The 26874-nt window shown below is 47.6% G+C and overlaps 1 protein-coding gene and 1 pseudogene across 1 annotated transcript; one reads left to right on the top strand and one right to left on the bottom strand.

Annotated features, from left to right (window-relative positions):
- The first annotated feature begins 6521 nt into the window (after positions 1–6521).
- On the top strand, positions 6522–11888 carry LOC104846245 (zinc finger protein 263-like; annotated as a pseudogene).
- WDR73 (WD repeat domain 73) lies at positions 9608–26092 on the bottom strand. Its single transcript, XM_003413768.4, has 8 exons — positions 26052–26092; positions 25421–25488; positions 25019–25107; positions 23801–23889; positions 23150–23214; positions 20289–20453; positions 19572–19931; positions 9608–18123 (listed from the first exon to the last, which is right to left on the bottom strand). The coding sequence occupies exons 1-8, from the start codon at positions 26090–26092 to the stop codon at positions 17888–17890; spliced, it is 1113 nt and encodes a 370-aa protein (XP_003413816.1). The 3' UTR covers positions 9608–17887.
- Between the last annotated feature and the right edge of the window lie 782 nt (positions 26093–26874).

Genomic DNA, 26874 nt, shown 5'->3' on the forward strand with positions numbered 1-26874 from the left:
GGTTTATTACGAGGGAAGAGGAGAGTAGTTAGTGTTTCTGGGAAATGTAAAACCACCTCCTTCTACACATGGGGCCTGTGTTCAGAATGGGCCTTAGTTTCTAAGGGATGGATGTTCAACATTGCCCAATAAAATGGATTCCCATCCTTGAATCTGGCTTTGAACATGTGTTAAAGAACCTGAACTTGACTGTTAGCAAACCTACACCTCACCTGCCCATTCCACCCCACCCATCTCCTGCCCCAGGCTAAAAGTGGTCCAAGACCATCAGGGAGTGAAAAGCAATTGCTTCAACCTCAGGCTGGCCCTAGGGTCCACCTCGGCAAGGCTTTTACTCTGTAACTTTTGTCACTTCCCTCTCACAGTCCCCACAATGGCCCTGAACCCTTTGGCCATTCTCACACCCCGGGTTAGCGTGCTTCGGCTGAGAACCTTGAATCTATCAGGTATAGACTCCCGCAGCTTCCTGCTCCCAGGCCAACAATACGTCTCTATCACCACCCCCTCACTTCCTGTCCTCCAGGCCCAGCCTAGGGATGTGCTTTCAGTTTAATGGCGATCTCTTCACCTATAACTTAACTCCCACTTCTCCAGATCAGGGCCTTGCTCCATTCACTCTTTACAGTTTTCATTTCCAGTCTCTCTCTCTCACAGCTTCCTCCCACAGCCCAGACACCTACTGAAGTTGCTCCTAGAGCCTCAAACTGCGCATGTCCCAAACTCAACTCTCTGCCTGCCTCCCCTTGTATTTTCTGTCTTTGTGAGTACCACTGCCTTCTACCCAGCTCCACCCAACCCAGAAACCTAGGAGTCACCCCGACTTCTTACTCCATTGCATCCCTTAGAGCTACTTGGGAACCAAGTCCTGCAAATTTTGCCTCCCAACCACTTAATTTATCTAACAGCTCCCAGCCCCAAAGCCCCAGCATAGTGCAGACCCTTGCCTGACAAGTGGAGTAGCCCCTTTACTGGTTGCCCAGCTCCCTCCAGCTCTGCCCCTCTGCTCCACCCTCCTGCTACAGTCAGAGTGAGTGTTTGTCCACACAGAACTGAGCCTGTCCCTACCTAGCTTAAACTCTCTAGGGCTCCCCATCACCTGAAAAAAGGCCATGTCCCTTAGGAGGGAAGATGAGGCCTTCCTGATGGGGCCTCTGTGGAAGCTCCTCACGCTCATTTCTTGCCTTGCCCTCACCACCATCTCTATTCCTCTGACCAGCCCTGCCCTTGGCAGGCCCCTGAGAATGCCCAGCTGGGCCACACCTCAGTGCCTCTGCTCACTCTGCTCCCTTTTCTGGAATGCTGAGTCCTCTCTTGCCTACCAGGAGCACACCAGTCCATCTCTTAGGACTCAACCTGGGCACTATTTCCTCCATGGAGTCTTTCCTGTACTTCTCTGGCAGACAGGACCCTGCCTCCCTTGTACCCCCAATACCTGGGACTCCATTGTGTTGACTCGTTACATGTCTGTCTTCCTTTACTTGATCACCCCCCTCCCTCTCTTCTATTTTTTTCTGTTTAATTACAAAACAGTACATTCACACTGAAGTTCCAAACTATCTCCAGCACCCAGCTCAGTGCTGGCATGTGACAGGAACTCAGTAAATAATTGCCGATTGGTTTCTCCTTTGAGTCCCTAAGAAAGAGATGACATGTTAACATCTGTTAAAGCAGTATTTCTTTTCTCCTTAATCATATAACAAAAGGAAAAATGTTTATTCTTAGTTCATATGCAGATATTCTGTATCACTTTTTGAAGATAAATGCAAGAGGCAGTTGGAGCCCAAAACTCTGACCTGGAAAATGGATGAGATTTCATACATTTTCCTTTGAATTTAAGTTAGCGTTAACTTGAATGCCCTCTCTGTGTTTACTCACCTAAGTTACAATTTATTGGAATTGGTGAATGAAGACACAGCTGAAGACATAAAAACCAACCAACCCTATGAAACAACCTCTATTTTTGAAATGTCACAGATCACCAAAAGCCAGTGGAAAACCATGCATCCTCTTTGTCGTAGCTGAGTCTACAGTACACAGTCTAGTTCTTTTCTTCCCGGACGAGTGGTAAAACTGCAGAGACTTCATCTACTCTTACTGTTTAATCCCAGTGTATCCATATAACTATATCCTGCGATAGTTCCCCTTGGTTTAAACTTTTTATTGAAATATAACAGACACATAGATAAGTGCACAAAAATACAGCTCATTACATTTTTACAAACTAAACACACCTGTGTAACCAGCACTCAGATCAAGAAACAACAGCATCCCAGAGGGCCCCCTCATGCCCCCTCCCAGTCAGTACCTTGTCTCTCTCCTGGTCCTGTCCTGAAGTTTGCAGGGTAGTAGATGGAGTATTGGGAGCCAAAGAGACCTGGACAGACGTGGTTCTAGGCACACCTGTGCCACTAACCACACGCCCTGACTTTCTATTAGAGATTTTACAATTCAGAGCAGGTCATAATGAGACTTTCTCATTCTTTCATAGCATTTACTTCCCTTTGGGTCACATTTATAATTTACAAGAAGCCACAATAACTTTGAATGACAAAATTGACAGAGCAGTTACTATGTACTATAAACTATAAAACTCTTTACATGTATAACAACCCTGTGATGTAGGTAAGTATCTTCACTGTGCAACTGAGGAAGTGGAGAAGTACCTTGCCCAACACTTGTCACTTAACCACTCTGCACCTGAAGATAGTTGACTCCGCTGCATTACTAGATACACAAGAAACACCTCACAGGAACAAACCGAGAAAACAACAAAACCGTAAAATAAAAAACAATATATTGGACCATCCGCAACTGTAATTGGTCCTTTCTTGTATGTGACCAATGATGGCCCTTTCCAGCCCTTCATCCCAGATGGGGACCCTATCTCATCACCAGGGAGGGGACCCATCTGCTGGGGTGGTCGTACCCACTGTCTCTCCCAGACAGCCCTAGAGATTTTCCAATAAAAAGGCTGTTCATACTTTCCTACTGCTTGGCCCTATTTGGCTATTTCAAATCTCTGGGCAGAAAGTCAATCTTTCCTTTTTTTTTTTTTTACCCTCTTGACTTGATAAAATAGCCCAAGGCCATAGGGGAAGAGGAAGTAGAATTGGCTGGGTGACAGCGAGGTTTTGAGACAGGAGATTTCAGAGCTTGGGCGGAGAGGGAGGGCTAGTGGTGAATTCCCTTTGGGTTTCCATCCTGTTGTTGATGGAACTGAGCTCAAGCCTCTGGCATCTGAGCATAGGCTGTGGCTCCAGGGCCCCACCTGCCCTGGTTCCCCCTTCCCTCCTGCTCACTCCTTCCAGTCCCAACTCTGAAAATTTTCCATCTATTCACAGGCCCGCCACAGCTGTGGGAAAGCTGCTGCTGGGAGGAGGATAATCTTGCTCTGGTTGAAACACAGCTCACAGACCCTGCCTGGCAGGCGCAGCATCTCTGCTGTCTTGTTTACATTGTTGGCATCTGAAGGCAGGGACCGCCTGCCAGGAGGCTGAGGTGGGAGGGTGGTGAGGCACATCTTGACAAATTACCACAGCTGAGTTCTGGTCCCTAGACTTTCTGGCATACAGGCTGGATTTCCTCATTTCACCCAGAGATGACCAGACCCTGAGTGACAGGCTCCTATTAACTAAATTTTCAAGAGCCTAATAGTATCCAGAACCCTGATTATTATGCATTTACAATGGGGGATCTCCCATCCCAAGTTACCTATTCAGAGCACCCCTGTTTCTGGTCTCAAGTGACTGAAGTGTGGATTTCTGATCAGAGGGTGGTTGATACGGCATGGAATGAAAAAGGGGTCGTTAGTGACAGGCAGACACCAGCCCTGGATCTCCTTGGTGACTGAAATGCCATGGTTCCCAGGTCCCGCTTCCCTTCCTGACCACGAGCACTGCCTTCAGCCTCAAGAGAGTCTTTTTCACACTCTTTATTCCAGGTTTCCCTGCTGAACATGCCCCTTTTCTGCAGATAAATAAGTATCACTGGTTAAATGGATGGTCCAGTGGGCCTTGGTCTCCACTTATAATGACTAGGTGTAGTTAGTTGATTTCTAAGAGGAAAAGCTTATATCTCTCGAAATCTTTGTCTCCATACTGCCTACAAACACCTTGGTACGATGGTTTTCTAAATATATCAATGATCTAAAAACCAACTTCCCTCTGTCCCTTTCAATTGTTCCATATGGTGCTGCCCCTTCAGAGTTATTAGCTACTGCTTGTCTCTGTCCTGAAGTTTGTGGGGTACTGGGTAGAGTATTGGGAGCCAAACAGGACTTGCAGTGTGACTAGGGCAAATCACTTAACTTTCAGAGGCCTCATTTTTCTCATCTGCAAAATAAATGATACTTGCCTTTCTCACTCTTGAAGGCTGCTTGGAAGAGGTAAATCCCTCCCCGTATGGCAGTGAACATTGAAATCCTATTCTCCTTGGCAATATTGCCATTTCTGACCTAAATGGAACCTGTTTTCACCAAACAATGAACCTGTCTGGGTTGTTTCTGAGGCCTAACCATTGGCTGAGGTGCCAGGAGGCTGCAACTGGGAAAACATCTCACCTATGTAGACAGAACACTGGGGGGCCCCTTGCTTTTGAGGAGGCTGGTCACGGGGAAACATGCAAGACTTCTCCTTTAAGCACTGGATGTGGGGATGATGGTGAAGGAAATATGAGTTGTGTTTGGGGCTACCCTTTCCATGCTTGATTTTGCTTCCGGACAAATTCCAAATTCCCTGAGTTAGGGGAATGGCATATTGACATGGGTTAGTGGTTTTTAAACTGTTCCTGAGGCAGCTCTGTGGAATTTCTGTACTCCAGGAAATGATCAAAAAGTCAATGATATGTGTGCAAGCAAAGAGTGCTGGCCTGAGTTTCTGAATTAGCCTTCTCTGGATTTGTGTTCCTAAGGTCAGAGCGGCTGAGGGAATCTCATGGCCTCACAATGGATGAAGGACTCTCTGGAGAGCCTCTTCTGCACCCTGTCCTCCCTTCCCCCAACCACAGGCTGCCCTTCCTGTGGGGGAATCACAGCTTCACCCGCCTCCATTGAAGGACGGACCTTTGAACCCAACCAAATAAAATGTGTAAAGTGGATGCTCAACAAAGTGTAATTTCTGTTCCTCTTTCCCTGAGGCACATCTTCTTCCCTCCTGGGCACTTTCACCCCCTCTCCAGTCTTTTTTCGAGGCATTTATTTTGAACTTACCTCCATGTAGCACTTTATCACACTGCATTGGAGTTATTTGAGTTGTTCATTGCACCATTTTAAAAAATGCAACCCTCCTGCTCGACTGCCTCCACCAGGAGGAGTTTTTATTTTTTTCTGCCACCACAGGGCACTTCTGGCCCAGTGCTTGGCCCAGAGTAGATGTTCCATGATGGATTAAAAAAACCATTGCTGTCAGTCGATTCCAACTCATGGTGATCCTATAGGACAGCGTAGAGTTGCCCCATAGGATTTCCGAGGAGTGGCTGGTGGATTCGAACTGCCACCTTTTGGTTAGCAGCCAAGCTCTTAACCACTGCGCCACCAGGGCTCCCCACGATGGACGGATGAACGAATGAGTGTCAATGGTATTCATTCTCAATTATCCAGGACTGCACAAGCAGTGGAGCCCTGGTGGCGCAGTAGCTAAGAGCTTGGCTGCTGACCAAAAGGTCGGCTGTTCCAATCCACCAGCCGCTCCTTGTAAACCCTACGGGGCAGTTCTAGTCTGTCCTATATGAGTTGGTTGGCAATAAGTATGGTTTTTTTACGCGTGCATGAAGTGTGTGTGTGTGTGTGTGTGTGTGTGTTGGCGGGGGAGGGTGGAGTGCGTGAAGGATCGTGAGCCATTACCACAGTTGGCAACCATGCCAGAAGAGTACTTTGTTGAGTGGCAGAAAATCTGGAGTCCCAATTCCACACTAACAGACCTTGGGCTCAAGTGCCTCGATGTATTCACCTGTACAATAAAGTCCGTGGGCGGCGCAATGGGTTAACCGCTACTAACCTAAAGGTTGGCGGTGTCGCAAAAGGAAGGCCTGGCGATCTGCTTCTGTAAAGAGTGCAGCCAAGAAAACCTTGTGGAGGAAGGTGACTCTAACACATGGTGAGTCAAAATGGTCTCCACAGCAACGGGTTTGGTTTTTCAACAGGGATTAAATACCTGCCCTCGACCGTCAGGGAAAACGCTTTGCAAAGGACCCTCGGCTCAGTGCTCTCAGGGCCAAGTAGGGCTAGAAACCTCCACCTGTCGCCCTCCCCCGCAATTCCTGCAGGAATAGGCGAAGTTAGGCAGGACCCAAAACCTCCGTACCTCGCTCAGCTCTAGTTCTGACTCCGGACCCCCGAATTCAGCGTGTAGGAGGACCCCACCCCTCATCGATGATTTGTCCGAAACTTGCGCCAAACATTCTCACTTTTTATTGGTTTAGGCTGCTGTCAGTCCGCGTGCTCTGGCGGAGGCTTTTGGGTAATGTAGTTCCCGAGGAGACCTACTCCCTCTAGGCATCGAGTTTCCGCTTCCGGTGTCCAGTGTATGACCGAGTGCCGGGACGTGGGGCTTTGGACTCGGGGTTTGGGCGTCGTGTGGGGACATTTCGAGGCCGCCGAGAAGGTGCCGAGGGGCCGCACCTCCCGCAGCCGCAGCGCCTGGCCTAACGGGGACGGTTCTCAGCTCGGTCGGGGCCGCCCTCACCAGGTGGGCGTGGCCGGCCGAACCCCAGGGTCTGGCCGCTTTGGGCCCGCGTTCCAGGTCCCCGCGAGCAGACCCCGGCGCAGGATGCGCCCCTCGTGCTGGCGGCGCCCTCCCTCTCACCACCCATCGGGCCCGCCCGGAGCGACCCTGGCCCTATAGCCGTCGAGGCGCCCCGCTCCCCAGGATCCTCTTTTACGCCATAAGGCTTCCAGGGAAGGTCGCCCGCGGGGCCGAGTAGCCTTCCAGTGTGAGCGCTCTGCGGGCCAGTTACCCAGTGCGCGGTCAAAGGGCCGAGCGACAGTCCATTTTCCTGCCACAAAGATAAGTGACCGTGGTTAAATCCGTTGGAATCTGAGTCGTGATAGTGTCCACTTTGAGGGAGCTGGGCCACAGAATCTCTTTAACTTTGCTTCCAGCTCTTACATCGTTTGAGTCTGTTTTTTATTAACCTTATTCTTAAAGCCTGTAACCTTAACCAGGGTGAATCTTCCCCTTTGCAAAAGAGTTATGCGGAGGCTGAGGAATCCTGAATGGGGCGCCCAAGGCTGAAACCCACTCAGTGGCAAGGGAAGTTTAGCGGTGGGAGCAGCTGAACCTTTGAAGGTTACAGCCCGGCTCCACCTGGGTGCTGCTCTCCAAGGTGCTGCTACCTTGCACTCTGTCTCAGAATTGTACTGGGCATTCACATGGCAAAACCCTATACTTCTCAAAACCAGTGGCTTTGGAGAGTGAGAGGTTTATGTCCTCATAAACCCTGTCAGCCCATCCTCATTCTTCAGTGTTGATAATTGGCAATTTCTCAGCCTTATGTAACTAGCTATGCAAACAAAGCTTCAAGCTCTGCTTTCCAACCTGATCACCAGCCCTTGACCCCTCCCATCAAACTTCTGGAGCTGGCTATCCAGTGACAGAGGGCTGGACTCTACCATACCAGGGCATGGAGAGGGGCGAACAGGAAGGCTTCCAGTCTGCTGGGCTAAGACTTGTGAATTTCACTAGAGTTCACTGTCTAATGTCTCTGGCTCTGAAACTTTCAAGAGAAGTTCCACTTAGTGTCTCCTATCTAATGTTGCTTTGCAGTGAGGTAAAGGAACAGTTGTGAGGTTCTTCTCTGAGCTGAACAGTGGCAGTAGCTGTGGACCAAAAAAACCCAGACTCCTCAAGTACAAGAACTTCTAGTAGTGAAGCTGAAAGAAGATTCCCACTGGGAGCAGGAATTTTCCCTTCAGAGGAATGACTATGGACCAGAGACCTCCTGCCAGTGCATTTGGCATTTCTGCTCTCAAGAGACATCAGGATCCTGGGAGGCCCTCATCCAACTCCAGAAGCTCTGTTGTCAGTGGCTGAGACCAGAGAAGTGTACGAAGGAGCAAATTCTTGAGTTGACTGTCCTGCCCCAAGAGATCCAGATGTGGGTTCAACAGCAGCATCCGGAGAGTGGAGAGGAAGCAGTGGCCCTGGTGGAAGACTTGCAGAAAGAACCTGGGAGACAGAGGGTGCAGGTGAGATATGGGAATTTGGTTCTGAGTAGTTAAAATAGAGGAATGTGAGAGACAGAACCACCTTAGATTGCCAGCAGCATGGGTGATGTGTAGTACTTTGCAGTTTGTGTCAAAATTGCAGTTTGCTTATTCCCTGGCCCCGGTGGCTACAACTTTCTTTTCCAGTTCAGACTGACCCTTCAGAGGATGCACAACATCGTCTACTCTGAGCATTGGTCCTGGCTGGTAAATAAGAGAATAGCTTACAATGGCTTGAGCACCACTCTGATCGAGGAGGAGCACATGGGACAGGGGCTCTTTTTGGAGGACCGCTGTCCTTCTGCAGCAGCTAGCCTGGAGCAAGGGCTTCACTGGTCTTTATTGACATTATTGAGCCTTTGGTCCTACTGCAAAATATCTGATTTATTGGTTGGCTGGCTGAGTTTTGCCTGAGGGTTGACAGGCCAGGTAGCTGCAGCAGCAGGCGAGCTGGGTGGGCAGGTTGCAGTAGGCCAGAGTTCAGACCCTGTCTTTCTGAAGTTTTCCACATATCCACACTCCTTACTGCTGCTGTGGGGATTTGCATAAGAGTGATTTCCTCTTTGCTTCTTGTGTTTTGGGATGTTTAAGTTTTAATTCCTACAGAATCCTGACCACTTCCAGCCCTAAACAGGGACAGGAGGTGCTTCAGATGCACCCTCAGGATCAGTACCATGTTCCCTAAATACCCATCTGAAGCAAGCACAGACAATCCATGTGTCTGTCCAGGAAAAGATGAAGAACTCACATCCAGAACCAGAGGAACAATTGCACTACAGCTCCAAAGTAGAACTCCAGTCATTCCACAAGAGTGGTAAGCAGCAGCAGTGTGTGTGTGTGGGGGGGGGGGAGCGGTGGGGAGGGGACCCTTCTGCAGGGAGGGTATGAGAGCATTGCATTGGCTCTGGATACTGAAAGTGGGGTGGAGGGTCCACGCCCTTCCACTTGGAAGACATGGCATGTGAACTGAGGCTGACTGTCTGAGAGATCCTAAATAGGCAGCTCTGAAGGGAAGGACCTTAGTTTGCATGTTTTGTAACACAACTTGGGGGAGCCTGTGGTACCTCTCTATGTGAGTGGGAGATGACTAGTCCCAGCAGGTTAGGGGTGGATACAGATTTTAAGCTTGGTTGGTGGGAAAGGCACAAGATAGGGTTAAGCTAAAGGGCAGTAATTCTCAAGGCAAGTGTGTCCCCGATCAATTCAGGTGATTCAAATGTGTTACCAAAACTGAAAAACAAAATCATAACACTGTGACAGTCAATAACCTGGGTGGATATGAAAGGCAAATTCTGCAACATTCCTCTTAGAAATGTGTCATTTGGTTTTTGCTAACCCTCCTTTGACAGGAAGAAGTAGACACTAAGAGTAGAAGGAAGACTCCTTTGTTTCTGAACTCAGTTGGGCTTGTCCCCAGGAGGAGTCAGAAACCATTGTACTTTTTTTTTTTTTTTTAAATAATTTTTATTGTGCTTTAAGTTTACAAATCAAGTCAGTTTCTCACACAAAAAACCATGTACATCTTGCTACACACTCCCAATTACTCTCCCCCTAATGAAACAGCCCGCTCTCTCCCTCCACTCTCTTTTTGTGTCCACTTTGCCAGCTTCTAACCCCCTCCACCCACCCTCTCATCTCCCCTCCAGGCAGGAGATGCCAACATAGTCTGGAGTGTCTACCTGATCCAAGAAGCTCACTCCTCACCAGCATCCCTCTCCAACCCATTGTCCAGTCCAATCCATGTCTGAAGAGTTGGCTTCGGGAAAAACACCATTGTACTTTAATGGTTCCTTTCTCTTCCCCCAGCCCCCTCCGATCCTCAGGCTCCAGGTCTTACTGTGGAGGAAAGCAGTGACCAGGAGACCATGAGCAGCTCCCCGGTACTTTTCTCTTGCTCAAGTCACCTGTTACTACTTGAGTGGGTCCCTCTGCAGTCAACTCTGTCAGAAATTCCAAAGGAGTTTAATGCAGCAGGGAGGCCCAGTAACTATAGATTGTTGCTGCTGCTGTTAGTTGCCACTGAGTCATCTCCAACTTATGATAACTTTGTAATGAAAAGCTTCCCAGGCCTGAGGCATCTTCACAGTTGTTGGTATGCTTGAGTCCATTGTTGTGGCTACTGTGTATTTTGAGTGCTTTCCAACCTAGGGGACTCATCTCCCAGGGCTGTATCAGACAGTATTCTGTTGTGACCCATAGGGCTTTCACTGTTAATTTTCAGAAGTAGGTCGCTAGATCTTTTTTCCTAGTCCGTCTTAGTCTGGAAGCTCTGATGAATCCCGTGCACTGTGGATGACCCTGCTGGTATCTGAAATACCAGGGGTGTAGCTTCCAGCACCACATCAACACGACAGCCGCCACGGTACAGTGAACTGACGGAGAGGACTTTACAGATTAGGCTCCAAGATTTCATCAGCCTGAAAAATGTTGCCCAAACCTCCTTACCTATGTAAGGCGTTGCCACAGCTGAGGCACTGAAGGATCCTATTAAAATTATTCTTTTCCTTGACCCTGAGATTGTCAGATTATATTAACTTGCGTGTTTGCCTTGAAGTTACTGGTTGCTTCTTTTTGCGTCTGGGTCTTGCTCACATGGCTTGAAGTATTGTGTAGTGGGAAAAAAACAAAAGCTTCAGAATCAGACAGACCTGAGTTCAAATCCCAGTTCTGCCATATACTGTGTAGCTTTGAGCAAGGATGAAAAGCTTCCAGCACAGTACACGCTGCATAGGTGTTCAGTAAACGTTAGCTTCTCTCTCTTCTTTTCTCTCCCTTATCACTTCCCTGCTCACCCTTATTGCATTTAAAAGCCAAAGGGAACTCACTTTTTAGTTTCTTCTAAATTTGTTTAGTTATCTGTCCTCAGACACAGCCAGTATAGAGACATTTTGTCCCAAGGCAGCATGTTTTGAGTGGGGATTTTATTTTCCGCGGAGGTTGGTGACGTTTGATGATATAGCTGTGTATGTCTCCCAGGAGGCACAGAGGCAACCAGATCCTGGACAGAGCAACCACTGCATGGAAATAACTCCAGAGAATTCTGCCAGTGGGGTCTCATCAGGTAACAGTGCCTTTTTCCTTTAAGGTCAAAGTTTGTTGTGAGGTTTCTGTGGTATTCACTACTCCAGAACTTTTGGATTGAATTTTTGAAATCCATTCCTTTGTTCAATTCTGCTTGAAAAGATGTAGCAATCCAATACCACGGTCAAGTCACCAAAGATGAGCACAGAAAGGAAAATAGATTGAAAGTTCATTTCAGGGTCAGTAAAGCCAAAAATACCTTAGTTTTATTTGTTATAGATGACATGGTCATACAGTTAAAAGATATTTGGGCCTGGGTTTTTTCCTTGTCATTTTCTCATAGTTCTTAATATTATTTTCACTGACCCTTCCCAAGAATCTTATTAGACTTTTTTTTTTTCCTCTTCCTGGAATATAAACTGGGATTAGATTCATCATACCATTATGTCTTCTGTTTGTCTCCCTGCAAAGATTTTCCAACCCACAGACCCAGCATGAGGGCCCACCTGAGCCAGGAAACACCACAGAGCTCAGACCTTCAATGCCCCAGAGAGGAGAGTGTGAGAGGCTCCTCAGTGGGCGGGGTCAGAGTCAGGCCTGGGCAGGGGCCAGTCCTGAGAAGAGCCAAGGCCTGGGACGAGTTGGAGTGGCAGGGCCTGGAGGATGAGAGGGTGGCAGGGGTGCACTGGAGTTACGAGGAAACCAAGATTTTTCTGGGAATTCTCAGTAAGTCTTGGATCCATGAGAAACTCCAGACTTGCCATCAGAACCGCCAGGTGTACTGGATTGTGGCTGAGCGGCTACGTGAGCGTGGCTTCCTGCGGATCCTGGAGCAGTGCCGCTACCGGTTCAAAAACCTCCAGACCAAGTACTGCAAAGCCAGGAGTACCCACACACCAGGCATCTGTGCCTTCTATGATGAGATGGATGCTCTGATGCGCCCCCAGGCCACCACCCCCATCCCAGAGGTGGCAGGGTGTCTGCTTGGGCAGAGGCACCATGATGTGAAGCATGAAGAACTACAGAGGGGTTGCTGGGAACAAGAGGAGGTGATGCTGGCCGAGGCTGTGTTAGAAGGCAGGTCAGGGAAGCAGGGGCCGAACCTAGACTTCACAGCCTCATCTCTGGAGGAAGGGCACTCAGGAGCCATGACAGAAGATTCTGATGGGGAAGAACTGGGGGTTGAAGAATTATCTGGAAGCCCTGGTATCTCAGCCCTGTTTCGGAGTCCTACTGGTAAGACCTTATCAGGAGCAAGATGGGAGGGTCCTAGCTGTTAGCAGGGTTTGGAGATGACCACATTCCAACCAGTTATTTCAGGTGCCATATGTATTCAGCACATAATATGATGGTTTGGAAAAATAATGAAAGATTATTTTTCATACAAATGGGAAAGCCCTTTGTTAGTGTGAGTAATTGAGAAAAAGGAAGAATCATTAGGATGATTGCACCTGATTAATGTAATTGATGTCGACTAAATTGTACACATGAAAACATGGACTTGGCAAATACTGTGTTATATTTTACAACAGTTAAGAATGTTTATAAGCTTAAAAATATGTATGTCTCTGTTGTTAGATATACTGATCAGTCCTGTCACAGAGGAAAAAACCCACTGGATTATTTCTTAGGAAATCACTAAATGCTGTGGTAGTGAGTAGCGCGGTCTTCGGCTATCTTCTTTACAAAATCAGCAGCTCTGTCTTGGCTTAACTGCTGTACCTTTCCCCCAGGTGTGCACAGGGGTAGGAAGAAACTAAAATTTTCCTGGGGATTCTTGGTGAGCCCTACATTCATGAGAAACTCTGGACCTGCCATCGGAACCACCAGGTGTACAGGATTGTAGCACAGTGGCTGCGGGAATGTGGTTTCCTGCGGACCCTGGAGCAGTGTTGCTACCAGTTCAAAAACCTTCAGACTAACTACCGCAAAGCCAGGAGCGCCCACACACCGGACACCTGCGCCTTCTATGATGAGATGGAGGCCCTGATGAATCCCTGGAGCCTCGCTAACAACCCTTGATGCCTTAGAGATGGCAGGAGGCTTTCTGTGGATTAGAGAGGACTCTAAAAAGCAGCCGGAGGCAGTGCCAGAAGATGGGACACGGGATGGTGATGAAACAGCAGTGGAGCCCCGAGAGCAGCCCGGAAGCCTGGGTTCCCAGGCTTTGAGGAGGAATTACCAATGGTAAGGCCTCCCCACCATGCACCTCAGAACAGTGGGAGAGTCCTGTGAGGAGCATTAAGGACCAGAAATAAGGAGGCATATTGCCCTGGCTCTGGTACTTATCTGTATCAGGAAATGGCCTCAGGAGGAGGACAATTAGTGAGTTCTTTAGGGGAACACTATTTACCTCCTATCCTCCGATATTGCTTGATTCAGCTCTCCATTGAACCATTAGTCCAGGGTGACTCAGAAAGACCATGCTGAGGTTTTTGCTTTACTCTACAGTACAGGAGTCTCTCTGCTTGCTTTCTGTAACAGTATTATAGAGGAGTCCCTGGGTGGTGCAAATGTTAAGCACTTGGCTACTAACTGAGGTTCAAGGTTCAACTCCACCCAGAGGCACCTTGGAAGAAAGGCCTGGCCATCTACTTCCAAAAGGTCACAACCACTGAAAACCCTATGGAGAGCAGTTCTACTCTGACACACATGGGGTCGCCATGTGTCAGAATCAACTTGACAGCAACTGTTTTTTTAAAAATAATATTATAGAAACAGAGGAGAGAGAAGATACTAGTTTTTTTTCTCCATTTAAATACCTTGTAAGTGTGAACTCTGCACATGTTATATGCAACAGTCTACCACTTCAAGACTTGTCTGTTCTTGGGCAAGTTGGTAAAACACCCTGAGCCCCCATTGTCTCATCTATGAAATGGGGATAGTGGTAGAACCTACCTCACTGGGCTGTTAACGAGGGTCCTGGCACACTCAGTAATTGTCAGCTTTCACTATCATCATTGCTGTAATTATTATTAAAATAGATAAGTGCATTGTCCTGTATTCTCACTTAATGACAGATTCCCAAGTCATTAACGGAACTTTTTCCTCTGAAAACTAGACCTTTCTGGGAGGTGCTTCCAATCTGATTTCACCTACCGCTTCCGGATACGAGGACTGAAAGCAAATTACAGAAGAACTCCATGCCTTTCCTTGCTTTTCCTAGAGCAGGACTTCCAGTTCTCCAGCCAGATGAGACTGCTGCCCTAGAGAGTTGAAAGCTTGGGAATGGCAATCTCCGAGCCTGCATGGAAATTTGGAAATCTTCCTGTGCAGGTGGGAAATGGGTAAAAAAAGTTAAAAACTAGTATCCTGCCAACCAAGAAGTCAGACCCTGAATTTTGAACACAGACCAGCCAGTACTGGGCAAGGGTGGAGTGAGGCACCTGGCGCTCAAACTTGCATTCGTGGCTTCAAATATCTGACAAGCATTTCTGCTCTTTTCCCACAGGGGTTGGGAAAAGAGCAGAAAAGCAGGTGGAACGCAAGCAGGTCTGCTCCTTTATGTTTGAATCTTAGTTGCCTTAGAAAATAGAATCATGAATGTTTGTGATTTTCCTCTTACATTTTGATCTGAATTTTACCAACAGTCAACTGTCGTTTACTAGGGAAAGTGAGCATGAATAACCCAAAATTAAAAGTACAGTAAACCTTACATGATTGGAGGGGTGAATTTCTCCAGGTTAAGAAGATCAAGGAATTAGTGAAAACCCCTCTCTCCCTCCCTACCCACTCTCATAACCATCAAAGAATATTTTCTTCTCCACCAGGGAAGATTTCAAGGCTGGAGTCAGTGCCCAGGCCAGCTCCACCATATGCAAGGCTGGGTTTCCAGGGGGCAGGAACAAAGGACCCATGGAAGCAGTCATTCAATGGGAGACAGGCGTATACCTCTCACATCAGAGTAGCTGAGATGCTTGAGACTTAGGAGATAAAGTGCTTAGCACAGAGCCTGACGCACGGAACACTCAGTAAGATAAAGCTGTTGTGACTCTTAACTGGAGGGCTGACACTGTATAGCTGGAGTCTTGGAAAGAAGGGGGAAGGTCACTTTTTGGGGAGTGGAGGAAAGTTATCAGCAGCAGACGAGTGGGAGCCTCTTCTGGGGTAGGTCAGCTGGAGGCCTGGGTCATGTTCACCGCTGACAGTGGTGTTTGCAAAGTCACCATCGTGGATGATTATATTTCTGTGCAGACATCACAAGCCTCTGCCCTGGGGCCTAGAGTCTTATGATGTATTTGATAAAAACACCTCTCCCTTTGACCAGTCCACCCACAGAATTCACTTGGAATTAACATAATTAATGGATTAATATAATTGCATCAGCTTTGGCTGGTAGGATTAGCGCCCTGAAACTCAACTCCAGTGTTTGCCACTATCGGTAATGGGGATGAGAACGAGTGTTTTTGCTGAGGTCCATCTGTAAAAATTGTGCAACGTATCATTTGATTGACCAGATCCGTCATCTGTTACAGCTTTTGTTATAAGTGAATTTCCTGCAGTCCCAGTTGTAGCTTTCATTATTTTTGTCTTAAAGGTATTTCCAGGTACACAGCTTACAGAAGTACCTCTGCTTGTCAGATATTTGAAGCCATGAATGCAAGTTTGAAGTGAGTTAAAAATAATGGTCTCTGGGCTTTGCTCATCAGAGTACCCAAACTAAACCCACTGCCACCGTGTTGATTCTGACTCATAGAGACCCTGGAGGTTTCCAAGGCTGTAAATCTTCACAGAAGCAGACTGCCACATCTTTCTCCCATGGAGTACAGAGTGGGTAGGGAGGGAGAGAGAGGGGTTTTCACTAATTAGATAGTAGAGAAGAACTATTTTAGGTGAAGGGAAAGATAACACACAATATAGGAGAGGTCAGCACAACTGGACTAAACCAAAAGCAAAGAAGTTTCCTGAATAAACTGAACGCTTCAAAAGCCAGTGTATGAGGGGCAGGGGCTTGGGGGCCATGGTTTCAGGGGACAGCTAAGTCAACTGGCATAATAAAATCTATTTAAGAAAACGTTCTGCATCCCACTTTGGAGAGTGGCGTCTGGGGTCTTAAACGCTAGCAAGCGGCCATCTAAGATGCATCAATTGGTCTCAACCCATCTGGAGCAAAGGAGAATGAAGAACACCAAAGACACAAGGTAATTATGAGCCCAGGAGACAGAAAGGGCCACATAAACCAGAGACTACGTCAGCCTGAGACCAGGAGAACTACATCGTGCCCGGCTACAGCCGATGACTGCTCTGATAGAGAAAACAACAGAGGACCCCCAAGGGAGCAGGAGAGCAGCGGGATGCAGACCTCAAATTCTTGTAAAAAAGAGCAGACTTAATGGTCTGAGACTAGAAGGACCCCAGAGGTCACGGTCCCTAGACCTTCTGTTAGCCCAAGACAGAACCATTCCCAAAGCCAACTCTTCAGACAGGGATTGGACTGGACTAGAAGATAGAAAATGATACTGGTGAAGAGTGAGCTTCTTGGATCAAATAGACACATGAGACTAAGTGGGCAGCTCCTGTCTGGGAGACGAGAGGGCAGAGGGGGTCAGAAGCTGACTGAATGGACATGAAAATAGAGAGTGGAGGGAAGGAGTGTGCTGTTTCATTAGGGGGAGAGCAACTAGGAGTATATAGCAAGGTGTATATAAATTTTTGTATGAGAGACTGACTTGATTTGTAAACTTTCACTTAAAGCACAATAAAAAAAAAAAAAATTTTTTTTCCCTAGTGGACTGTAGTCTATGTTGTATATTTCAAGTTCTCATGAGAGAACCCACCAGGATGGCTACTATCAGAAAAATGGAAAATAAGTGTTAGTGAGAATGTGGAGAAATTGGAATCCTCATCTATTGCTGGTGGAAATGCAAAATGGTACAGCTACTGTGGAAAGCAGTTTGGTGGTTCCTCAAAAAGTTAAACATACAATTATTATAGGACTCAGCAATTCCACTCCTAGGTATATACTCCAAAAACTTGAAAATAGGGACTCAAACAAATACTTGTACACCAATGTTCACAACAGCCAAAGGTGGAAACAATCCAAGTGTCCAGCAACAGATGACTGGATAAACAAAATGTGGTACAGGGAGTGTATCTGCTTAGATGTGCACAGGGTGAGTTACTGTGGAGAATCTCACTACACACTGCGTTTAAGAAAACTGTATCACTCTTAAGTTTATAGATTTAAAAAAAATGAATATATAATACAACTTGCTTTTAACATGTACATGTCTCTCTACTCATAACATTCATAAAACTTAAGTGAAATACATCATTTCAAGAGTGCAACTAACCAGTATTGGGGTATATCACTAGAAACAAGATATTTTCCTGAAGATATACTGTTGAGTTAGTCAAGGCTAACCAGATTAAGACAATGATTTCTATGTTTCGAAATTCCCACATATAGAATTAAATAACCTGTAACTGAACATCCAGCTTTCTGCCAGGTGTTTTTTAATATATTATTTCTAAGCCTCCCAACAACCTACAAATAGTTATTACTATCCTCATTTTATAGGTAAGGAAACTGGGGCTCAGGCCGGGTGACTGGCTCAAGGCCACACAGCTGGTAACAGGGACATCTGGGCACTGAGTCCTAACTTGGTACTCTTGCCACTACAGCAGGTCCTTATCTTCCTAGGAGCCTGGGCAGAGACGCTGGTGTTAGCAGGAGGCACAGAGGTCCACCCAGTCCCACACATGCAGAGAGGCATCATCTGCTGCTGATAACAAAGTCCTTGGTTTGCAGGGGTGCCAGATGTGGGTGGTGACCAGTGGAGCAGCGTCCAGCTCATTAGCATCTAGGAAGATGTGACCTCTGTGAGTGAAGAGAGGTTCTACTTGGCTCTCTATTCCACCCCAAGATGTGACATCATAGACCTGGACTGTTCCATCAAAACCTGAAGAACACAGAAGAGACAGGATTGAGATGGAATCCCTCAAAAAACTTTCTCTGTGGTAACAAAACAGGCTATAGGATGAGGAATGAAATAGATACCTCAAAAGCTAACCAAAGGGTATGAGATATCTTTCCTCAATGTTGACAACGAATGATCCCCCTAGGCACAGTGACGTGGGATAACAGTGAACACCTGCTGTACCTCTACTGCATGCCAGGCCTGAGGCTAATCCTGGACACCCATGATTTCCTTTAATCTTCACAATTGTATGAAGTAAACAAAAAACCCATTGCCATTGAGTTGAATTTCAACTCACACCCACCATATAGGACAGAGTAGAACTACCCCACAGGGTTTCCAGGGTGACAGACAACTCCATCTTTCTCTGCAGAGGAGCTGGTGGGTTCAAACTCCTGATCTTTTGGTTAGCAGCCAGGTGCTTAACCACTGTACCACCAGGGCTCCTCTTTGTATGAAATACCAAAAAAAAAAAAAACAAAAAACCAAACCCAGTGTCGTCGAGTTGACTCCAACTCATAGTGACCCTATAAGGACAGGGTAGAACTGCCCCACAGAGTTTCCAAGGAGCGCCTGGCGGATTCGAACTGCCAACCCTTTCGTTAGCAGCCATAGCACTTAACCACTACACCACCAGGGTTTGTGGAAACTGAGGCTTAAGAGACATTCTCAGGCCTTCTCCACTTGCCCCAAATTCCAATCCCCCACCTCCCTGGTCCCTCCCAGTAGGTGGCCTTGTCTCCTGCCTGAGGCGGAAACAGAAGCCTTTAGAGAGCAGCACCCTTATGTTCATCCACCAACCTGTCTTGCTGTCTTTCTGTTACAAAGAGCCAACCCCTCCGCCCGAGTTCTGGTTCTTCTCTTCTGCCCTTTCCAGATCCTTTACTACCAATTATCCTTTCTTGCTCTCAACTACTCCTTCAACTCTTCTTAGTAGAATCTTTCCACTAACTTTTAGATACCCTCATTAAATACTCTCAGTCAACCAGATACCACCAGATCAACCCAGGAGCTAGCCTGCTACAATTTAAACAAAGCAGGCTAAGAAGCACCGTTGAGGTCCTGCCCCCTTTTGCTGGTACAGTCCTATCCATGATCCTCTTGAGCAACCTCTCGACAAAATTCCTGCTGGGGTAGGAAAGGCCTGCTGCAAATACGTGTAATAGGCGAGGGAAGGGCTTGCCACTGGAGAACCTGGGAGTTAATTTGGAGCTTCTCCGTGGCTAACTTTAACCTCTGGGGCCAGATGTGCATCTAGGAAGATTTGAGCTCTGTGAGTGAAGAGAGGTTCCACTTGGCTCCCCACTCCACCCCAAGATGTGACATAATAGAACTGGATTGTTCCATCAAAACCTGAGGATTCCCTGAAAATCCTGTAGTCCCTAGAAGAGAGAGGTCAAATAAGAGGCAAAAACTCTGCTCAGCAGTACCTGAAATGGCTAAGCAGTTGTCCAGGACCGGGGCCCAAGTCACTTGCAGCAGCTCTGGGTCAGGGCTAGGCCTGGACACTGGGCACTGGACTGAGCTCACAGGGTGGCAGAGATCCCGGGGGTCAAGAAGACAGAGCTGCCCATTTGAGCCAAGGCTGGCAATGCTGGGCCCAGGGTCCTGGTCCCTACTCCTGACTTCTGCACACCACCTCCCTCCACCAGACCCAGGGCCAGGGCTCTCAGATGGTGCCCACTTCTGGCGGATGTCAACAAGCCCCAGCCGGCCTGAGGTACAGCAGAAGGCAAAGGTGTCTGCACCCAGGACCTGCAGGCTACTCAGTGCCTCCCTGTCACCAACACCTGTAAGACAGAAGGCAAAGGGGAAAAGATACTGGAGATAGATGGGACTGGAAATTTGCCAGGACTGACCAGTCATAAGTCCTTTTCTCTGTGAACCTTTCCACACAGTCCCACCCCGAATGAAATGTTTCTCCCCTCTCATCTCAACATGTTTTACTCAGTTCGGTAGATGCCGGTCCCTGGGATGACCACCCTCCACCCCAGAATGGGAGCCCTTGAGGCTGGGGCTTGCCTCTTATTCATCTTGTTCCCCAGCATCTGGCACAGAGGACTGAACTAGGTGTCAAACATGGCTGAGTTGGGCTGGGAGGCAGATGCTGCTGGAAGGAGCCAGCAAGGTGTGTATGGCTGCCGTACCTGAAGCGTACATGATCTTCTGGGACTCTAGGTCTGTAATCTTCAGACTGCTGAGCCTTGCCCCGTGGAGCACTCCCGGGGCCACTGAGGAGAAGACAGCCATCCTTGGCCAGAGGCTCTCCTCCTCCTCATGCATAGCAATTGTGCTGACAGCTTTAATGACATCTGGGGGGAAAGGGGAAGAAGCTGAACTCCAGAATGTTAACAAAGGTTTGAAAGATTAGATTACATGGTGAAGGCCGGCCAGCCATCTTCAGCCTTCCATTTAGAAAGTCAAAAGGAAGCTGAAACGTGGCAAGAGAGGATGTTGAGACATAAACACTCTGGGTTATGTTTACATTTTTGAAACCGTTAGAAACACTGTAATTTCTTTATAATTTGTCTTATTAACTGTTTTGCAAATGGGAGATAATGAATCATAGCGGTCATCTCAAAACCCCAAAAGCAGCTCTGGCTTTTTATAGTTTTGTGGAGAACAAATAAAGGAAAGGAAAAGAACACACTGGTGATGTCATTTACACCTTAAATAAAAAATAACAGGCACGGAGTTTAAGAAGGAGCAGTGGTTATACTTGGCTGCTAACCAAAAGGTTGGCAGTTAGAACCTACCAGTGGGTCCATGGGAGAAAGATGCAGCAGTCTGCTTCCACACAGCCTTGGAAACTCTATGGGGTAGTTATTATTTCCTCAGAAATACATGTCATGACCCCAAGCCATTTGCTGAAGGCTAGCAGGTAAAGGTTATAGTCCAAATGTCAATGTCTTAAAATGTAAACCAGACAACAAGAAAGTCCGTATCTTTTTTACACCGAATGGAAGAAAAATATACCTGGTCTCCAGGAGAATCAAGTTTTTGTTTGTCTCAGCCTGCTTCATCAGCAGGCAGGTTCTCATCTCTGTGCTCTACAGTTTGAGGCTTCTCTTAATAGAAGCCATTCATAACATAGTTCAGAATGAGCAATTTGCTGTACAAACTACTTTCAGAGAGACTTAAATGTTCCAGTTCATATTTCCTTTACTCCAAGAGGACACCTATTATTTGGTTTCCAAACCCTCTGAAGAAAACGGAATCTTTATATTTTTTAAATTTTAAGAGATAGACAAAATCTCTTAATGATGGGCATGTCTAGGATGGGCCAGAATGCAAAGGACCACTAAGCACTGGTCCCAAAGCCTACAGGCTAGGAAACCAGATGCGCTTCATCCTGACTTGCTGAACTTAATGTGCTCCTACCATGAGGAGCTGCCGAGGATTGGAGCAGGCACAACAGCAGACTCTCAGGACCAGAGCGAATGAGGCTGGGATTCACCCCAGCCCTGGAGTGCTTGCCTGAATCTCCTGGGCCACACTCAAGTGGCTCCCTCTTCCCTTTCCAAAATAGATCCCCTCGGACCTGCTGCTCTGAGCCAAAGGCTGGTTCTCCGTATGAGATTTGTCCCTAGTGGAGGAAGCGGGAGTCAAGCAAAAGCCTTCAAAGGCCTAATTCTAAGATTCAGTGGAAAACAAAGGCTTTAGAGGCCCTTTTACTGGAGAGTTACTCTACAATAAGAAAGAAACCCAGGTTTTCTTCTCCTTCTCTCCAAACTCAGCAGCAAGATGCCGTTTCCTAGGAAACCCACACCAGACTTACCAAACCGGCCTCAAACCAAAAAGAGAAACTATTACAAAATCAAAGCAAAAGACATAGGGAAGCACCCCCAAGAACCTGGCTATAAGGAAAAAATGTTGTCTCCGAAAGTTAAACCAACACCACATGGGTCACAACAGAGGCAGGTAAGGTACATTAAAGAGCCAGCATGGCTTCCAGACCTGCAATCCTGAGCAAATGTATTAACATGTCTAGAGAAAAGTGGTGTCTGTGACAGGAGGGCTGTTCAGTCATAGAGGCAAAGAAAACACTGGGGCCTGTCCAGGCGAGAGGAAGCCACACCAACAGACTGAATATTTAAGCTCAAACAGGAAACAGCAGACAATACTCAACTGAGACCTTTAGAAACTATATGTGACAGCATAGAACAAGCGAAAAGAAGGGAAACAACAAAGGAAAGCCCACAGGGTCTGTGACCTCAAAAACCAAACGAGCGTAAGAATTGCCTTTCTGCAGCATTGAAGGCTTGGGGAGATGCCAGTGGCTGCTGGCCAATCTGTGGGAAGCTTCCAAGTGAGGTGGCATGGGGACCAGGGACAGCGGGTCATACAACCAAATAAGCAAGTCTAAGAGCAGTTGCCTGTGCCTCAGAGGCCACTTCCATGCTGGCCAACAATGTTCTACCTGGAGGAGAAGGCGGCGCTGGATCAGGCCAGCAGTTGCATGCTCTGGTGCCTGCCTGACAAGAGGACCACAAACCTACTGCTGGTTCCATGAGGGGACTTCCCCTCTACTCCCAGAGGGAACAGGATTAATACTTCCTGCTCCTCTCTCCACTCCCTTGTTGGGGAATAGAGTGACTTCTCTGTGTGGAACACTGCCTAGCCCTGCCTCTTCCTCACTCACTTTGTTTCTCTGGGACTAGCATGCCGGCAAAGAGAGATGACCTCTCTCTGTCTCCTCTTCCATGAGGTGAGCCCACCTGAGCAGCCCTCACCCTGCCTTTGCCTCTGCCCCCTGCCTGGGGGAGAGGACTGTAGTTCTCTACATGCTCTTACTTTGACAGGGTCCATAAGCTGAATTCCTGGAGTAAGTTATAGGAAGCTCCATTTTGGTCTTCTGTACCATGTGGGGGTTGCTAATTAGACACTGCATTTTAATTCCCACCTGGCTTGAGTGTACGTCTTCACTGGTTCAGACTAGAAGTGTGGGGATGTGTGAATAATCAGGCTTTCCTGAAACCCCAACCCCCACCAAATCAAATTCACTCACCACTGTCCTCTGCAATCTGCCACACCTGCAGGGAACAACCTGGAAGGCCACTGGTCAGCAGCAGCCTATTCAGGATGGATAGGGAATTTTAGCCCAGACCATAGGGAGCACACCACCCACCCAGCCTTCCCCTCTCCAGCCCACTCAGTTTGAGTTCCTACACTTCCCCATATCAGGAAATCTTACTGCTAAAAGGGATCATCCACCCTCATTTAACAGACAAGGAGCAGACTCACTTTGCTTCAGGGTCAGACCCACAGCTCATGCAGAGTCAATTGCAGAGCTGGGGCCGAGCCCAGGCAATACATGTCATGAGGCTCACCTAGAGAAGACTCTCAGTGTGGAGTCTGAACTCACAACCCTGACCCAGAGACTCTCAGTCTCTCCCACTTGAGTTATTGCCAACTATCTACCACGACCTCTGAGAAATTAAGCACATCCTTCTGGCCTCTATCTATTCCCTGGAGCAACTCCAGTCAAAAGGGCTGTGATGGACAGCAATGATTTCTTTGTATCCCGAAAATCTGTGTGTGTTCATGTGGGCACTCACATGTGCCTGTGTGTATTGGTGATAAAGAGGCAGGAGACCCCTGAACATTTCCAGCCACCCCTTGCTGAACGGAAGGTCTGGGATACAGAGCTGAACCATACCTGGTCTCTGGCACATGCTTTAGATCAAAGACAGGTTTGTCTGAAAATCCTCCATGGCACACCTTGAAATCTCTTTCTGGGAACAAGCCCTAAAATACAAAGGTTTGGCCAATCAGATAGAGCCTGCTCTTCAAAGGAATGTTTCAGAGAAGCTCTAGGTAAGGAGCCAGATCCCAGCCTGGAAGGAGGCCATGGAAGCTACTCAGCTAGGAACAGATGCTTCTCACTGCAGGGCCTCAGGGTGTGGCTACTTGTAAATGATGGTCTCATTTGGAGCGCACATATCCAAAACCCTTCTCACAACATTTCACTAGCCTCTTTCACTATGGCATAAACCTTACACTCCAGGTCTTCTTAGAGGAGTTACAGAGGCTTAACAGCTTCATCAGAGAAAGCCGGGAAAGATTAGCCAACTAATACATCTTGAAAACAGGATCATGTTCCCTGTACCACTCCTGCATTTTCACCTTAACCCTTTCAGAGACTACTTCCCCACAGCTTATAACCTTGGTCAAGTCTCTTTATCTTTAGGAAACCCTCCCTCAAATCTATGTTTCCTACCTAGTTACTGCTATAGCTTCTTCCCGTCCTACATTTTATGACTCGATTTCCTCCTCCTTTTCAGTCTTTTGCCCTGACCATGATAGGAAAAGTGTTCTGGCAAAGATCAACAGGGGGTTCCAAGCCAAATGGATGAACTGTTGAATCCTTATCTAAATGATTTTATAGTAGCATTAGACAGCTACCTACTCTTTTCTTCTTGACATGTTCTCTGGGCTTCTGAAACACTGACCTTTCTGAGACTCTTTCTACTTCAGATACTGGTCCTTTTTGGTATTCCTTTGAGTTCATCTTCCTCTACCATCCCTTAAATGTGTACCCTGAGGTTCTGTCTTTAACCTTGTTCTCTTTTTAATCCTTATATACTACACATTCATCCTAGCTGATCTTAACCATTCTAAGGGCTTCAACTACCTTCTATTACCTAATGGCTCCCTAAATCTATGTTCCATAGATTATAACCTCTTCCTCCAGTAATCCTCTGTAAACCATTCTCGAACATTTATCTCTGTGTATTTGTCTCCCTCAGGCTGTAAAGGCCAGACTTTTTGTTTGTCTCTCTCTCCCTAATAATCAGGAAAATACCTGGTAGATAATAGGAGCTCCATAAATGTTTAATAAATCGGAACTTATACCTAGCATTTATGTTCAAGTTACCTGGTTCTCCTTCACAGAAAGTCTAAGAGGTAATATCAGATGAAGAATTTCATTTTTTTTCAGACTTTCACAGCCAGCAACAAAGACTCCTGGAGATAAAAGAAGAAGTAGCTGTGACAAACTGCTAGAAAGATTCTGGAACATGGCTGGGTCTAGAAACTCCCACCAAATCCCCCAAAGCAAGGATAAATTTCTCCTTATCAGAATACAGCCTTGGATTAAAGAATGGAAGAAATCCTAACAAGAGGCATATAAAGGCTGATGAGGCATTAAACTGCCACAAGTGACCAAGAGGCCCTCAGGATGCCAGAAGGGTGGGCTGGGTTCTTCTGGGCTGAGCCTCCAACTCCCAGCCTGAGAAGTGGGATTCCATCTCCTTCAGGGCCAGGCAAGGCACATCACCTTTGTCATCAATCCATTCAAGGACTCGAGTGGCTCCTGAGAGGTCGAATGCATGGAAATCCTGGTACCTGAATGATAAGGACAAAGTCACATGGTGTATGTCACTTTATAGTCAAAGAACTCTGAGATGCCGCCATGGTTTCATAGTTAAAAGGCACAGGCTCTGGAGTCTGGCAGACCTGGAACCAACGAATCTGGTTTTGTATTGACCCCTGTGTGACTGGGACCAGGCCAGCCACTTAATTTCCCTAAGGCTCAGTCCTCATCTGTAAAATGGTACTCTTTTTAAAAACAGTACCCAGACTTCCCAGGGCTGATTTGAGAAATCAATGAGATAACCTGTGTTCAGGGCTTAACTAGAGCCCGGCACAAAATAATTGGTCACTTGTTATTTTTATCCTTCACAAGCGCTGCTCTTACTAGTTCGTCACACAACTTGAGCACACACCAAGGTGCCATTTTCCAGATGCCGGAGACGCGGCCTAGGCGGACTCCTCCGCATCGGCCTAGCCTCGCGGCTACTGCTGACTCGACCCACACTAGCTTTCTCTCTATGCCTCCGCCCGGCACCCATTCACCCGCCAGACCAGCTCCGGGCCCATACCCCGCCTCCCAGCTCTACATGATTTACAAGCGCAAGGACTCCACGAGCCAGTCCTCGCTGGCCTCCATAGCAACCGTCGCTTCCGGCGTCCCGCTTCCGCTTCTGAACCTTCGGAGCGACGCGGAGCTCTCGCGAGGAGTGGGCGGGGCCTGCTCGAAGCCGGCGGGCGTGCCCTCCAGGAAGGGGGCGGGGCGTTCAGTTGCGAGAACAACGGGGCGGAGTCCACGCCTTTGCCAGGCGAGGTCTGCGGCTCCCGAGCAAATGCTCCGGAAAAATGACGTAGAATCAGGGATTCCCGGGATGTCAACTCCGGGCGGGGCCCAGTACCATCTACCCGGCAGTTTTAAGACCAGGTATCTTCAGCCCACAGACGGGGAATCCCAAGGCTAAGGTTGCCTGATAAAGTAATTAAATTCGGATTTCGAAAAACGAATAATTTTTTGGTATAAGACGTCGCAAATATTTGCTAAATCTGGCAACCCTGACCAAGGCCAGAGAGAGTAAGTTAGCGGAAAGCGGGTCTGGATCCTAACTCGGTTCTCTCCCCTGTATGCGCTGGGCACTCCCGGTAAAGTTTGGCGTGAGGATGAAATAGAAGAGGTATGTGAAGCCCATTGTGTACTGTAGGGAGCCCCCTTTTGCGGCGAGGAAGCAGGTCAGAGGCTTGCCTGCGCCAGTAGATGGCAGAGCAGAGTAGAACCCGGCTCGTGGCACAAGACCTGGCATACAACAGGCGCTGCTGAGTACCTGCTCCCTGAATGAGTGAATGAGTAAGAGTTCAGAGTCAGTGCTGGCTAGTGCCATGGAGTGTCCTGGGTCTTTTGGAGCCAGCCCATCTCACTGAACACTC

The sequence above is a fragment of the Loxodonta africana genome, chromosome 13, assembly GCF_030014295.1.
Source record: "Loxodonta africana isolate mLoxAfr1 chromosome 13, mLoxAfr1.hap2, whole genome shotgun sequence".
Classification (NCBI taxonomy): domain Eukaryota; kingdom Metazoa; phylum Chordata; class Mammalia; order Proboscidea; family Elephantidae; genus Loxodonta; species Loxodonta africana.

Excerpts from the sequence above, each read along its gene's own strand:
- WDR73 (XM_003413768.4), bottom strand. The coding sequence starts at position 26,092 with ATGGAGGCCAGCGAGGACTGGCTCGTGGAGTCCTTGCGCTT. Across the intron at positions 25,489-26,051 it reads CTCGTGGAGTCCTTGCGCTT|GTACCAGGATTTCCATGCAT; the intron begins GTAAATCATGTA and ends CTTATCATTCAG. Across the intron at positions 18,124-19,571 it reads CAACTGCTTAGCCATTTCAG|GTTTTGATGGAACAGTCCAG; the intron begins GTACTGCTGAGC and ends TGTGTTCTTCAG.